This window comes from Protomyctophum bolini (assembly GCF_963924005.1).
Source record: "Protomyctophum bolini genome assembly, chromosome: 4".
NCBI classification, from domain to species: Eukaryota; Metazoa; Chordata; class Actinopteri; order Myctophiformes; family Myctophidae; genus Protomyctophum; species Protomyctophum bolini.
The window spans coordinates 11,599,444-11,615,402 of record NC_137865.1 but is presented as its reverse complement, the minus strand read 5'-3'; the positions used below and the strand labels follow the sequence as shown (position 1 = coordinate 11,615,402).

The following is a 15,959-nucleotide window of genomic DNA, read 5'->3' as shown; positions in this document are numbered from 1 at the left end:
ACAACAACAAAAGTCTGGAACTCTTTGCATTTTGGAGACACTGTGAAATCTGAAGTCTGGTTCATACATACATCATGGATGCCTCGTTAATACTGGATATTTCAGGATATCACACACACACCTTTCTCCAGGTGATTCCATTGAGATTCATCATACTGTTTGGGTTGATTGTATGGACTGATTTAGCTTGGATAGCACACTGACCCACTCCAGTTGTGCACTCGTGATCTTACTGTGTAGTAGACCCTGCAGAGAGAAGGAATCTCTGTCTACAGCCACACACCATGCATTGTCATCCTGATCTGCTTGAATTACTTTGGTTGGAGCAACAGAGGGCAGTAGAGGATTCTCACTCATCTTTTCCCATGGCTGTGTTTATGTCATAGACTGGCAGTGGTTACCCTCTTTTCATTAGACCACTCCTGTCAGAATCAAGCATTGTTTAGCCATACTTTCAATGGTATTTTGTTGAATTTCCCTGCTCTCACCTTTATACTTAGTGACAAATAAAACCCTCTTGATTCTTGATTTTTGACTCCATTTATGTTGAACAATGGTCAGTAGTATCATATTGGTTGAATGCAGAAATACTCAATTGCTAGTATTATGATATGAGACGTGTTATATATATTATTATTTATGTTTTATTATGTATATTTTTTAGAAGGATTCATGAAGATTGTTATTATACGTTTTAAGTATTAAGATTCAAGGAGGCTCCATGAGACGATTATCTTTTAACCCCCTGACCGCATGGTACCCAGCTGTAAGGCGTGTGTGGGTCAAGAAATCATTTGTAGACATTTTATTGTGGGATATTGAGGATTTACAGTATTTAACCTACAGTACCTATTACATTATATTTATTACATGGTATTTATGTGTATGTGTATTTAATCTGTATGTAAAAATATATATAATATACAAAATCAGCTCTGTTAGTCCAGCGTTAACACTGTTCTTCAGCGGGTTGTAGGAAGGTACTTGTACTGTAGTGTAGGGATCCACATTTGAGTATTAACCTATATCTAAATATATATTTACATTTAAGTAAATGTTCTATGGGCCAATAGAGCGTCGCAGTCCCTCCCCCTTTCAGAACAACGAGTGGCCCAGGAAAAGAATCGCAATGCATATGACCATATGCATTTCTTAAATTATTTATTTAAAGACCTTTTAAGCATCGTACGAAGCCAACTCTTGTCGTGACAAATCATGACAACACACTCTAATATTTTGGAACAAACAAATAATTACAAAGAAGAAAAACAACAAAAAAAGTGTTGTAACCTGGTCACTGGCCCGGTCTATAGTAAATGTTCTATGGGCCTATAGTATAGTATCCAAAGACCCCTGCCCCTGGTCACTGGCCCGGTCTATAATCCTATAGTATAGTATTCAAAGACCCCTGCCCCTGGTCACTGGCCCGGTCTATAATCCTATAGTATAGTATCCAAAGACCCCTGCCCCTGGTCACTGGCCCGGTCTATAATCCATCTATGCATGGGTCCCATGCTCCTGGTGAGAATTCAAGAGGCATACCTATAGGTGTAATAATCTATAAATGCATCTCATGGCAAATGGGGCATGAGTTACAGTATGCCTGTTCAAAGTTTGTTTTTACTGATTTGCTATAGTCTATCAACAACTGTAAATGTGAAAATGTACAGTCTTTGAAAAAACATTTCAAGAAGGAATGAAATGTTTTTAAAGGTGGTTAACCAGGCTATTATGTCCTCACCATGAACCCGGTCTGTTGACCTGGCTGTAAGCACTAGCAAACACAAAAAATAGTCAATAATTAATTTCTAATGCTTGCTAAATAAATGATATAGGCTACTTAAATCAAACATGTACTCATATTGTACATTTTATAAGCTACAGCTAGCTGTGTTTACCCTGTTAAACTTATGACATGTCTATGAAATATCCATGCCTCCCAAATATTGAACATTAATGACTGTTGAACTGATCAAATGTTGATTTCTGTCACAGATCAGTTGTTGAGTCATCACTATGCAATGGTCTACACTGTAGACCAGTGTTCATGTTAAAATTTATAACAGCAAACGTTGATCAAAATAACAATTGTAGACTTGTCAATTAAGTAATGCAGATGTTTAACAGAAATTGAACTATTGAAAGTGTAAAATGAAACCAAATGGACACTTGCGGGTCCATTTAATTTTAAACTGAATTAAAAAAACAATGCATTTGATTTGGATCCATAGAGTTGTTTCGACCGTTGAGAACAATGCGCATGCGTCGCAGCGTCTGAGCCAACAGCGTCAGCCGTCAATCTGTTTTTGAATACGGGAGCCGGGAGGTGGGATTCGGGAAGTAGTCGTCTAGTCGAGTAGCATTGTTGTCTCGGAAACTTCACTCAGTATTACCAACACTATCCATAATAACTCTGGTATTAATTATCTATGAAGACCACCGATTCACCGGTCAGCCTCGGCTAGTTTAGGAGCAGAAACATCCGTCGTCCTAAAGCGTGATGAAGACTAATTTAGATCCTTGTCAACCGCTGGTTTTCTTTGACTTGGAGACAACTGGACTCGGTGAGGTGATTATAATACCCAGAAGTGGAGTGTGTGTGTCTCGTGTTTTCTGGTGTCCCTGTTTCATAGGGGGTAGAGAGAAGGTCTACTAGTAACTTTACTAGCACATTAGCACAATGCTTGCGCGCTATTTATATTTATTTGTTGCTGCTGTGAAGTAGCGTCCGTCAGTGCAACATGGAAGTGGAACCCCAGTCTATGCCATGTAACAAACTGGAAATGTTGCCCCCTGGCTGTACTTCTCAGTAAATTCATCGTTTTCTTACCAAAACGGTCACATTTTTATTTTACAAGCACTTAACCGCACTTAACCGCAGTAATTATTTTACAAAGTCTTAAAAGCTAGAAATAATAAAAAAATATATATAACAAACAGGAAGATATTTGGCACAAGCGTCCTGCCGTCCTATGATTGAAATTAAATGGTATAATAATATGGACCAAAACCACACCAAAGGGTCAGGTTGGGACCATAGAATGTAGAAAGGTTGGGACGTTGCAACTCATGATTGGATTGCAATGAGTTGCATTGGTGTGGTTCACCTTAAAACGGTTTTGTCCCAAGGAGGCCCTACCGGTGTGGTTGGGGCTTTAGGTCTAGGTCAGGGAGGTCAGGGACACAGTGCAGTTGTAGTTTACAAATGTCAATTATTTTCTTATATGAAACAAAGACAAACATTAATATTTAGGTTACAATCACATATGAGAAATATTTACAAGATGCATCACTAAAACGATTACTAAAAACGTAAATAGATGAAGTTCCTGTGACTGTTGTTGATCAGTCGATTAATAATCGCTTCACCCCATGTCACATCATGATGTCGTCATCCTGTCCAGGAGACAGCTGTGAAATCATCCAGCTGGCGGCGGTGAGTGGCGGTCACTCGCTCAACCTTTACACCGTACCGCGCTGTCCCATGCAGCGCGGCGCTGCCAGAGTCACCGGCTTCAGGGTGCGCAGACACCGGCTCTACCTCCACCGCCAGCCCGTGGCCACCAACTCCCTCCAGGAGCTTCTGGTGGCTTTCATCGCTTTCCTCCGCATGCTGGGGCAGCCGCTGCTCGTTGGCCACAACATCAAACGTTTCGACTGCCCGGTCTTGGCTAGGGCGCTCGACGAACTGACGCTCAGAGCCGAGTTCGAGTCTTCGGTCTCGGGCTGCCTGGACACCCTGCCCTTGGCTCGCGACGTGCTCAAAGACCGCGGCCTCAGCAGTTTCCGACAGGTGAATCTGCTCAGGGAGGTGTTGGGGATGGAGTACAAGGCCCACGATGCTTTGGAGGACGTGCGTGCCCTGCAGATGCTCTACGGACGGGGACTTCAGCCCGACTTGACACTCATGCACAGACATGCTTTCTCTATGGAATCTGTGAAACGGACGGGATCAAAGCAGCAGCCCACATCTGGTGCATCTGTGGCCTCTCGCTCATTACCTGAACAATAAGTAATGTTAAATTGTGGGTGTGCTTCATATTTCCATGTTCCAGCATCCATCCATCCATGCTGGCACACAGTACCAGCTAACACACCATGTGGCCTCAATGAATGTTATTACCTTCCCCCGGGGTTTTCTCTGCAGCAGTTCTTTATGGCAAAATAACTGCTGTGAAAGGGGTCTTCTGAACAGTTTGACCTGCCCGGCACAACCACTTTCTTCTATTTGTGGCCAATGAACAGTATAGTACACTGACGCTGATTATTACATGGATGGATTACTTAAAAAGTAGTAGTTCACTTACAATCAATTACACACACCCCATGAAGCCATGAATTCACAGATCTTCTTTGTTTTGTCTCATTCCTGAGCCAATAATTTGACCGCTGGTCGTCAAATTATTGGCTTAGGAATGCGACAAAAACAAGGAAATCTCCATGAATTCAAGGCTTCATGGGGTGTGTAATTTATAAAGGGTGAACTTCTCCTTTAAGGCTGTTTCAATGGCTGCTGTTGCTGAAGGGGAATGGTAGTCAATCCTCATTACTTTCGCAGTCCACATTTGACTTGTTCATCGATCCTTTATACCAGTTGAAAGACAGGACAGTGATGTCAACTGAGTCTGCTAAACTGCTTTCCGATTGGCTGATGTCCATTTGTGTGTGTGATCAACCAAATACATTTAATTGTGACTTATAATAATGATCTAAGATAATTGTATTTAATGCACTTAATTCTTATTTCTGATACATGATTTTAAGGTGTGATGGTTTTGCTAATAAATGTATTGAATTTTACATTTCGCTCGCTGTATTTGTACTGGTAACCGGTATGCATGTATGTTGTGTATATTTGCTTGTTAAAAATGGGTGGTGTGAGTTGAACACACACTGGAACAGGAAAAAAAAGGCCAAGGCCACGTGTGATCCGTGTGTGTTCGTACTGCTGGTTTTCATTTTAGTTGTCTAATTGGTAACCTGGTACACCAAGCCAAGTTTATTTTTATGGCAGATTTTATATACACAAAAGGCTAATTCAACGTGCTTTACATAAGGCATAACATGAGATGGGGATTTAGAGAGAAATAGGTCGGGTGTATTTTTTTCTCATACAGATACAATGGGAGCATTATAGTGCATGTCAGTCCTCCATCAGAACCAGAAATACACACTTTAAAAATCACCTCATTATACATAAAGAAACGTGTGTAAAGTGAACTTTTGGTAACCCTTTATTTTACAGTCCCCTGATCTTCACTCCAGTTATTTACTAGGAAAGCAGATGTAATCAAATATAGTTACACGGAAATATCCATAGGAAATAATAGTCCATTATGTAACTATATTGGCAAAAGTAGTTATTGGGAAATGAATTTGTACTTTTTACTTAATTTTTTTACTTACTTTAATTTTATAAAGCATATCCAACTATCTAAACCTAGACTATGTATAGAGAAGAAAGTACTGTACTTGGTGTTTATGAGAAAATGTGCTTAGCTTTATTTTATACTTGATTAACTGGGGAGACCTAAGTCTTGTTTGGACATGGTCGTGGATGATCTCATTCTTTCTGTATTTTTAAGATGACAATAGTAATATATGAAATTGACTTCATGTCGCTATTCAATTCATTCATCTTGAATTGAATCCATAATTATTCCAATATTATTTCTGGATTGACAGCCTTCAGAGACTGGGAGTCGAGAGATATGAGCTCTAACTTTCAGCAGAAATAAATTTACATTGTTTTAGGAAGCTAGTGGTCATTATGGGTTGAGTTGTACAGAGATAAACCTGTACATTATGTGTGTACCGGTATGTTATGGTCATAATTTAGATACTGGCGTTAGTTACATGACATTTTCATGAGTTGAAAGCTTTTGGTAATGTCATTAGGTAGGTCAGAGAACGGATGTTTGTCTGAAGAGTTTAGAACCAGAGATCTATGGATCAGCCCTGTTTATCAAGGATATTGGCTGCTGCTGTTGCTTCTTTTAACAGACCATCATTTTTGTTAAATTATATGGGGCAGTTTCTAATGAGGTATTTCTGTTGCATTCTATGAAGTACAATGAAGCACTAATTAATGAAGGATATAGACACAAGCAAAGAGAAACACTTAACGGAACAGGTCTTTATTAATCCAGCTTGAGATACTTCCTCCACACAGCTGCTCCATGCAGTGGGAACCACCATCTTGTTACAAAATGCTAAAACATGCCCTCATCGCAGACTTTAATATAGGAAAACATTCTCATACAGTACTTCTATTTTAAACCTTGCGTCATACCACCACCACAGCCTTCAGATCTGTGTGCTCTCAAGATGCACAAATGTATTAAAATAAATCCAAAAGTAAAACACTTTAGTGCAAATAAGTTCAGTAACAAAGTGCCTGCTTGGTTAAATCCTTAAAAATCCACTTGTAAATTTGTCCATTGATAGACTTCATATTAGCAACAAACAAACCAGCATCATGTACCGGTACTGTTACTTCATCAGGAAGACAGCAGGACCAGAGATACACAGTAAAACATCAAAGCACCCCATATACAGGAAGTAGTGTTAAGTACACAGGATGCAGGAAAGTAACAGATTTATGGCCTTTATGGGAACATTACACAATGGACCCCCAATATTTCTTAAACAATAGAATGTATAATCTTTCAGCCCAGGGACTTTGGATGGGACGGGGTTAATTTAGACTTTCAACAAACGTTTTCCGTCATCATCCACTATGGCCCACCCCTTACAAACACCTTTTAGTGATTTCAAAAGAAAAACTTCAAATTGACAAGTGGTTTCTGTTGGTACTGTACACCAACTTCCCAGCCATAAAGTTGGTTCTGCTGCACAACCCTGGATATGATAAACAAAGAAACACATTCTTAATCTGGCCTTGGTATACTGGATTGTATCATAATTTATCATAGTTTTCACTACACCAGGGTTGTGCTGTACCGTATAGTACTACAGTAGTTGAGGTCAAAGTAAACTCATACCATTTTCTCAAAGCAATTCGCTAAAGTGTTAAGCATAAAACAAAATAAAGTCTGAATTGTATGTGAGTAGACTTACCGTTATTTCAGTCTCGTATAATATACGTTTCGGCCAAGCAATTTGATTTGTCAAAGCAGCATACAAACCATACGAGTCCTAATAGCCGTGCTGCATGGAAAAAAATATTCATTATGCTAACAGTATCCATGACACAGATCTATATAGTGATCATTCTTCTGTTCTTAAATATGTACATGACTAAGAATACAACTTTTTAGATGATACACATGCATTATCCCTTTTTTGATATCCTAAGTATTTTGTTGGGATTAGAGCTTATTTTAATGTTGATGGTCTATGCACTCAACAATAATGTAACAATAAAGAAGCCTTCTATGATGTGATGACTCTGCACATGGACAGACATCTCACCAGTTCACCATTGTGGCCATGGGAAAAGAGACCCAATGTCTCAGACATGCTCAGTTGGTGGTGGTAAGTAAAATGACAGATCTCTGGATCTGTTGATTTTTATTTATTTTATTTTATGTTGTGGTGGACACTAGATGGAGGTGTCTCACCTCAGAATGGTTTGGACGGGTGGTAATGGGAGGTTAGGAAGGGATATAGGAAGCTGACTGTACCTGTGTTTGGTGATGCAAATGTTTGGAAGTAAAGATCAGAGACTCCACACTCTGTTCATCTAATTCCTTAACTTCCACAGTGGTGACCCTGAACGTTTAATTGAATATGTCGCAAGGTAACCCAGAGGCCACATATTTTAGGGCTACACAGTTGATTGGAAAACGGTGAGTACTATGACTAAACTTTCCACATTTTCAAACAAAAGTGCTAGAGACAGACTTAAACAGGATATTCTGGCCTGTCAATTCAAAGTAGATGTCACAGAACAGAATACGATCACATATGATCATATTAATAAAATAAAATAAAAGAGAAAATAGGTGACATGATGTGCTGTTCCCCCCCCCCCCCCCCCAAAAAAAACCCCAAAAAACATTTGATCATATTCAAACGAAACAAAAATTTAAACATCGGTTTTCCACTTCACCCATTATGCAACATTGTGCACTTTGTGCAGACTTAGTTGTGTGTGTTCATGTTATGTTGCCCTGGGGGTCGTAGTTGTACCTGTAGACTAACTTTTCAGCCCCCGGCCCCCAAATAATGCTGCATTGACTCTCGACCCAAACCCAAACCTGGAGGTAATTTTATGCACATAAATGTGCACATTTGTTGCGCATTTGTCTGCACATGTACTGTATTAAGCCTAGTGCTATGTAGAGGTTTTGTAACATTTAAGGGTTAAATGTATTAATCATTTTTACATTGCATTTCCCTCATTATATTGAAGGAAATTGAGGTGTGTAAAATACCAAAAATGCATTTGCGACCCCGACTTTGGGAACCCCTTCTGTCTACCACTACATCCATTCGTCAACTACTTGACTCAGGACAGCATGCCTGTTGGCATGGACGTTACAGGGTTCTCCACAGAATGTGATTGGTTGACACCACAACAGAGAAGTCATCTTCTCTGGTTCAGGAAGTGTGGATTCATCATGGCTTTGTGCTGGATCACTAAGGCATAGTTTATTCTTCAAATTTCAACAAGGTTGTATTTTTTTTCTATTTCTTTTTTTGCAACAGCTCTCTGTAAAACTCAGGACTGGATAAATAAATGTGTGTAGAACCAGGAAGAACCCAAACTCTGTGTCAACTCTGTACTACAAAATAAAAGTTCTTCCAAACCCCAGGGAACGGTGTGCCTTCTCCACTCTCACATTGCAGGTTGATAGACTCACAGAACAGAATGCCTACAGCAGGCAGCAGGCTCGGTACATGGTCATCCCCGCCTTGGACGTGACATGCAGGGAGACGCTCTCATTGGCCGACACAAAGAGGACGGTGCCCCGGCAGAGAGCGATGTCGGAGTGGGCGGCGGGAGAGGTGGCGGTGGCGTCACCCTCGACGACCAGGAGGATCCCGGCGCAGTCCAGTGGGGCCACGGTGTACTGCTTTACCGCCGCTGGAACCTGAGAGGGACCAGGTGAGATGATTAGGGCAGCTGGTACTCACCCTGCCTGAACACCAGTGTTAATTTTGTCGACAGAAACAACGACCAAAAATGTTTGTCGACTACCTTTTTTCACTGACAAAAACTAAATAAAAACGACGCAAAAAACTGAGACTAAATACATTGACAATTTCGTCAACAAATAAAAACAAGACCAAAAAGTTAGGGAGGGACTAGTGGAAGAGATCCAGTAGAACTAAAAGACAAGTCATTTTATGTTTGGTTGCACTCAGGTGTTGCGCCCTGAAAATTCAATTCAATTCAATTCAATTCAGCATGCAACCAAGTGTAAAATTAGCCATTACAATGCTATCAAGTCCTCAACTGTCCTCAACTACTACAAGACTAAAAGTAAAACCTTTCAGATATGATATAAAAATATGACTACATCTAAATTTGCTGTCAAAATTAACCCTGCCTGATCACGAGAAATGCCCAATTTGTTTTACCTGTATCTTCATGACGGTGAAGTCTGGTATGGGAGGGTCGTAGAGGGTCACAAAGGGATCAGAGGGGTCTGGGGCGGAGGGGAAGATCTTGGCGCTGGCCGGAGCAGGACTGTAGTTCAGCATCTCGCACAGCGTGTTGACGTCAATATATTTGGGTGTCAGGCCAGCTCGGACTGTGTTGTCTGAACACGCCATGCACTCCATGCAATCTGAGCAAGACAGGTTGGGTGGGGGAGGCATTAATATTAATAATAATAATAATAATAATAAAACTTTTATTTGTATGTGAAAATGAAAATGCAGCTCAACGTGTATACAGAGTAATAAAGAAAAGAAAAGCAAAGGCATAAAACAACATTGAAATAACTAGACCTAGAGTCTCACCCGGCTATGCAATACCCGTGTCAGAGTACCCGTTCCACCCAATTGCCTGTGTCCCTTTTATGCCCATATATGGAGATTTCTGTATCTATCTCTCTGTGTCCCTTTATTTATATGGAGTTCTGTGTCAGGCATGCCCAAATATGAGCAGGGGCCCTTTGTGGCAGAGGCTTTTTGTGGCGGTTCTGGTCAACCGTGGGTCCGACCGACTCGACACCGAGCACTGCACTCCCTGTGGGGGTGTGGAACGCGTGTGTCAATGGGGCGAACGGTTCTCGAGTTACATGCATTACAGCCGTACACGCAGACAGACAGACGTACAGAGACATGGTGCATTTATTAGATAGATATCAGTGAATAAGGCAATACAGTGAGGACATGAATAACTACACAAATAAACTCAGAATTAAAGCTGTGCTTTAAAGCTATCTACAGAGGCTGCCTGTCTTAAGGTGCGTTCAGACTTGGATGGTTAGAGCGGCGCAATTACATACAAAGTCAATGCAAAGACGAGAATTGTGCGAACGGGCGCGGCGCGACCTGGCGCGGTACAAACGGGAGACGGGACGAATATACATCATTTCAGGTCTGAACGCAGCTTTAGGTGTAATGGGAGTTTATTCCAAGACGTTGGGCCATAGAAGCAGAATGCTGCTTCAACGTGTTTTTATAAGCCATTGTAGGGCACATCGAGCAGGTCAGCGGTGGAGGACCTGAGGGGGCGGTTTTGGACAGGGAAGGTAGTCATATACTGTAGGTAGGAAGGTGCCAGACCATTCAGAGCTTTAGTAAAATAATTTGAATCCTAAAAACACCCAGGAGCAAATGTAGTGAAGCTAATACTGGAGTAATATGTTCTCTCGTCTTAGTTTTAGTTAAAACTCTGGTGGACGCATTTTGAACAAGCTGTAATCTGTCAATTATTTTCTTTGGCAGGCCAGAAAAAAAGAGAAAAAAGGCGTGGATCAGCATTTTAGCATCATCCAATGACAGATTCTCCAATTTGTGCAATATCTCTAAGGTGAAAAAAGGCAGTCTTGGTAACATGGTTAATGTGTGTATTAAATGTATTAATATATATTATTAAAATAAAATAATAATAATATAGGAATAAGGATGGTATGCTAAATCATCAAACTGACCACCAGACAGGTAGGCATGGGGTTCGTTGGCTCCGAGGAACATTGCCTCGCCGGGTTCTAGCACCATGTGATTCAGGAAGTAGATGGAGAAACATCCGATGTCACCGGGATACTGGGAATGGAGGCGGAGCAACAGCTCGCCATGGCTGCTGGATGTATCGCGTCCTGCGGCAGCTGGAAGGAGAGCGACATTCATCCGTCAATCAATGATAGGTAGGTCAACAACACACACCTTCCATTCAAACAATTACACCAGTGGTTCTCAACCTTTTCAGGCCATGAACCCCCGAAATAACCAACCTGACCCTGATAAGCACTTTGGAATGTAGGAGTTGAGGCATTACATTTAGTTTGACTTGGTGCCACAGATAAAAAAATATATATATATATATTTTACATCTTTCTTATATTATTTGACAATTTTTCAAATGATTTGTCAATGTGCTAACTCCTCGCTACTACAGTACTGTAGGTCCATTCAGTCTAATTATAGGGCTTCAACAATTCGTTCAGACTTTTGCACCGGCCTCACCTTCCTCAGTGACTCTCTTCACCAACATGTTGAGTTTGTCCACAAACACTTTCTTCTCACAGTTCATCATCCTAGTGAAGCACTTCTTAAGGGCTTCGCCCACACGGACCGCATCTCCCACGCTGCACTGCAGCTCCTCCGCCGCGGTGTTCCCCACCAGCGCACGGAACTCTGGGACAACTGATGCACACACACACACACGCACGCACGCACACACACACACACACACACACACACACACACACACACACACACACACACACACACACACACACACACACACACACACACACACACACACACACACACACACACAGTGAAACAACTTTCTCTGAGGATCAATCCTTGGTGAGAGGCATCAAGCATTCATACATTACATCAGTTTAATAAACTTGTTTTGATATTTACTTTGTAATTTATTAATGAGCAACTTAATACCCTGCAATACAGCCTAAAGGGGCTTATTGCTTGGTCCTTTAAATTCTTGTTTTAGTGTTCAGTTGCACTTTAAAATAGGTATGCACGGCCACCAAATATAAAGCACTCATCTCACAACAATAATAATAATGACAATAATAATCTCAACAACTTAAAAACCATCTTTACAATCCCACGAAGCTCAAGGGATTGCCGGTACTCACATGTCAGGAAGCCCAGGATCTCCTCTACAGGCCTGAAGCCACAGAGCCCCTGGAAGCGGGTGAGAGCGATGGCCATCTCTGGCTTGTGGTTGTTGTCTGGGTAATGTTCCGGAAACTGAGCATGAAGCTTGGCAGCCAGCTCCTGACCAAACACCATAATGACGAAGACGAGACACAATGATTAGTGATGCTGAATGCCCACATCTCAGCAGCTTGTTCAAAAACTCAATTAATAATTAACAAATACCATCAGTAGAACAGTATACAGTATAAATAATTGTTTACAATTCCTTTATGCCGGCCCACAAATAACACTGACAAGAGAGTGATTGAACAGAGATAGTGCTACATCTAATGATCGCAAAGGATATTAAATTAGGTGACAGTTGCTGTCTGAATATGACACCGATACATCCAGTCTCACGGCGGACACTCTAACCACAAGGCAACTGACTTGGTTCTTCTACTAAATGATGTCACCTCTGACTCTTACACAAAACAAGCACACGACCTGCTTTGTCGAAACAGCAGAAGATCCTGTGTTGTAGCGTGGTTCAGCGACAGGATGTGTTCACTTCTGCTTCTTTAACAATGTAGTAGGTTGTGGTTTCAAATGTAACTCTGTTTAGTACCTACACAATGACATGTATGGTCTATATAACTGGGCCGTGCTTTTGTAGGCTGAGCGCTGTCATTTACATTTGCACACTTACTTTAAGTATAATTCAGGCCTTAATCTCAACAATGCTTCGTCATTTTTCAGCTATAGTGTAGATTTTTGTCCTAACAAACATTGAATGCCATTGACAATGAATGGAGAGTTTACGTCATAATATGTAGACGAGCAAATGGATTAAATTTCATTGACAATGAATGGATGATGTATAAGAGCGCCCCTCACTTCACACGGGTGTGATTTTTATATTCTTGTTAGACCTGTAAACTGTTTCGTGTTGGACCTTGTCCAGAACCAATTTCGGCGCATACCATTTGTATAGAGTGCATGTGTGTTCTTTTGTACTACACATGTTACGTGTACATTAGTACATATGGATACGTGCCATTATTAGACGTGTGGTCTTACGCATGTATGCATGTGCAGTATTTGTTTGTGTGCACACAGTGTACTCACCCTATTGGGATGTGCCTGTATAGACAGGGCTGTGTTGACGGACAGCACCTTGAAGAGGAAGGGAAGCTGGCCCTGGAAGGTGTCTTTGACCTTTGACCCCAGACTGGCAGGGTTATGGGCAATCCACTCTCCTAGTGTCCTCTGCGATATTCTGTTGTCTTTGATTTCGGCATCACCTTTAGGGTGAGCACCCATCCAAAGCTATGGGAGAGACAGAGAGGTCAAGCGCCCATCCACATAGTTCACAACGTTTCATCAGATCAGATTTGGATTTTGGGTAGTTCAAAACCAAAAATATAAGATCAGATCAGGAAATCAAATCCAATCTTTAATCTGGATAAAATCTTCTAAATGGGTAGTTCAAAACAAAAACACATTCATTTAAACATGTTTCATTATAAATACGATGTTAAATAATAAATAATAAATCCTAATAAAGTTGTTTTTATTCTATGTATTGTGACTTTGAGTATCTAGAAAAGCGCTATATTAAAATCATATGTATTATTAAAGTTTTTAAATTGAAATGGTACCTTATTTGTAACCTTTGTTCATAATTCAGTGTGTGAAATAAAGGATTTGACCCCCCCAGGCTATACTATAGATTAGAAAGACAAACTAAATAGCTGCCAAATTTGACATTAGGGTCTAGCATTGATGCGTGACTATAAGGATGAACATTTTGAGGCCAATGAGTGAGAATAGCTGGGGAAATCTGGGTCAGTAAAGTTAATAAGTAATACTCTCCGCTCCACTTGAAAAAGTATCCTTGAGCAAGGCACTGTGTCATTTGCTTCAGTTCAGTGTAGCAAACCAACTGGCAGAGACTGCATTAGCTCCCAAGTGTGAATATGAGTAAATAATGTTTAGTAACTGCTTACATGTAAGCTTACAAAAAAAAAATTGTCAGTTGACACAGAGAAGACATTCTAACAAATTATGCTTACGGTATGCTACCATATCCATATAACTCGCTGCCATTGTGCCAACACAACCCCAGGCAGCAGATAAGAATGCAAATCAATAACACCAACCACAGCATGTTACTCAACCATGATTCCACTGTTAATGTACGTGATAAGGTCACACTGCCAAAACTAGGTCCGTTGACCTTTATGACAGAGCCCCTTGAGGCTAAGAATAGATGACTGGCAGTCTGGCACGACAGGCAAGAAAATACCGTAGCTGTCAAGATCCTGACGTGAGACAATGTTTGTGTGAAGCTAGCTATTCTATTCGTCTTCTTCAAATAGTCCTACAATTTTGAGCTTTGGGAATATTCCAATTTGAATTCAGCAGTCAAAATTCGTTGAATATCTAGACTCAGTAGTAGTGGCTCAGGAGGTGAGTGGCCACTTGGGAAACTGAAGGTTCCCGGTTCGATCTCTGTCCCCCCTGTCTGTGTTAGTGTCGGAGTGAGCAAACCACTGAACCCTTAACTGCTCCAGATGAGCAGGTTTCTGCTGTTGACGGTGTGTAAATGGGGATGGATCTAATGGTGTGCATATTAAAGTGCTTTGGATAAAGGCACTATATACTGTAAATGCACCATTGGCCATTTAATAATGGTGCATTAATGGTAGCCTTTATGGTTGATTAAAAGTAAAACTATAAAGCCTTTGACAAATTAAGCCTGAATTTTAACTTTCTCTATCCAGGGATGATTTCACTGGGTAGTATGCTTACTGTTTTTCAGACCCACCGTTCAGCCATGTTACTGTTATCACATTCCCACTCTGCATTCACAACTGCTATGCCCATAACACAGCTGCAATAAGCAGTTAATAGGGTTATAGCTGTCTTAATTGCCCAAGGGCGTTATGGTGACAATCAAGGGCAGGGTACCTCTGCATACGGTTTGCCATCGTCAATGACAGCCAGGGGGTCTCCACCAACAACCAGTTTGGCTACTTCACTGCTGAGCCCCACCTTGCCCCATGCGTAGTTCTGCACGGCACAGGTCAGTGGAAATACTGTGGAGATTCAGAATAATCACAACATGCACATCTAGTAGGTTCAGTTCAGACATATAAATACCTCATCCTCACACATTCGACACCAGACTTACTTACAGTATTACTAACAGAAGACAAGATAAAACTTTATATCCCATGCAGATTTACTGTCCACACAGCAATAAAATAAAACACCCTTTTGCGACGGTCCCTTACTCTCCCCAGCTGATTATGCGTCGTTCCTTGAAAGCAAAACATCAGCTACTTTGTTACAACCACTGAACGTCCTCAACAACTCGGCTTTAATTGATCCAGTCTAGATAACGTTATGTACCACAATTAATCAAGGAACCGTGATGATTGAATGTGTATTTTATTGATTCCAACGTAACGTTACACAAGTCGTAATAAATGATCAATGACTCTCGTTAAGTCATATATAAAGAGATTGACATTATTTTAATCTTAGATTGCATGAATTCTTACCATACCGTACGAGTTTTTTTTGGTAATGCACCGTGAGGATAGATAAAATAAAATAAAGGGATAAATTGTCTCTTACCTCTGACTTCCTCCATTGCTGCTCTCGCTGTGTATCTATCCGAGTATGCCTGTATGGTCATTGGT

The 15,959-nt window shown here is 40.9% G+C and overlaps 2 protein-coding genes across 2 annotated transcripts; one reads left to right on the top strand and one right to left on the bottom strand.

The window, feature by feature from the left end:
* Positions 1-2,341: 2,341 nt before the first annotated feature.
* On the top strand, positions 2,342-4,700 carry plex9.2 (PML-like exon 9.2). Its single transcript, XM_080761826.1, has 2 exons — positions 2,342-2,564; positions 3,405-4,700. The coding sequence occupies exons 1-2, from the start codon at positions 2,501-2,503 to the stop codon at positions 4,010-4,012; spliced, it is 672 nt and encodes a 223-aa protein (XP_080617952.1). The 5' UTR covers positions 2,342-2,500; the 3' UTR covers positions 4,013-4,700.
* A 3,324-nt stretch (positions 4,701-8,024) lies between these two features.
* On the bottom strand, positions 8,025-15,922 carry mpi (mannose phosphate isomerase). The gene is made up of 8 exons (XM_080761520.1): positions 15,895-15,922; positions 15,223-15,350; positions 13,378-13,578; positions 12,246-12,387; positions 11,605-11,784; positions 11,073-11,246; positions 9,550-9,758; positions 8,025-9,059 (listed from the first exon to the last, which is right to left on the bottom strand). The coding sequence occupies exons 1-8, from the start codon at positions 15,908-15,910 to the stop codon at positions 8,841-8,843; spliced, it is 1,269 nt and encodes a 422-aa protein (XP_080617646.1). The 5' UTR covers positions 15,911-15,922; the 3' UTR covers positions 8,025-8,840.
* Positions 15,923-15,959: the final 37 nt, after the last annotated feature.

Bases quoted from the DNA above. Each gene is read 5' to 3' on its own strand.
- mpi (XM_080761520.1), bottom strand. The intron at 12,388-13,377 runs GTGAGTACACTG...GTGTTTGGTCAG, and splicing joins TACAGGCACATCCCAATAGG to GAGCTGGCTGCCAAGCTTCA. The intron at 11,785-12,245 runs GTGAGTACCGGC...TGTGTGCATCAG, and splicing joins GATCCTGGGCTTCCTGACAT to TTGTCCCAGAGTTCCGTGCG.
- plex9.2 (XM_080761826.1), top strand. From the start codon at position 2,501: ATGAAGACTAATTTAGATCCTTGTCAACCGCTGGTTTTCTTTGACTTG. The intron at 2,565-3,404 runs GTGAGGTGATTA...CATCCTGTCCAG, and splicing joins CTTGGAGACAACTGGACTCG to GAGACAGCTGTGAAATCATC.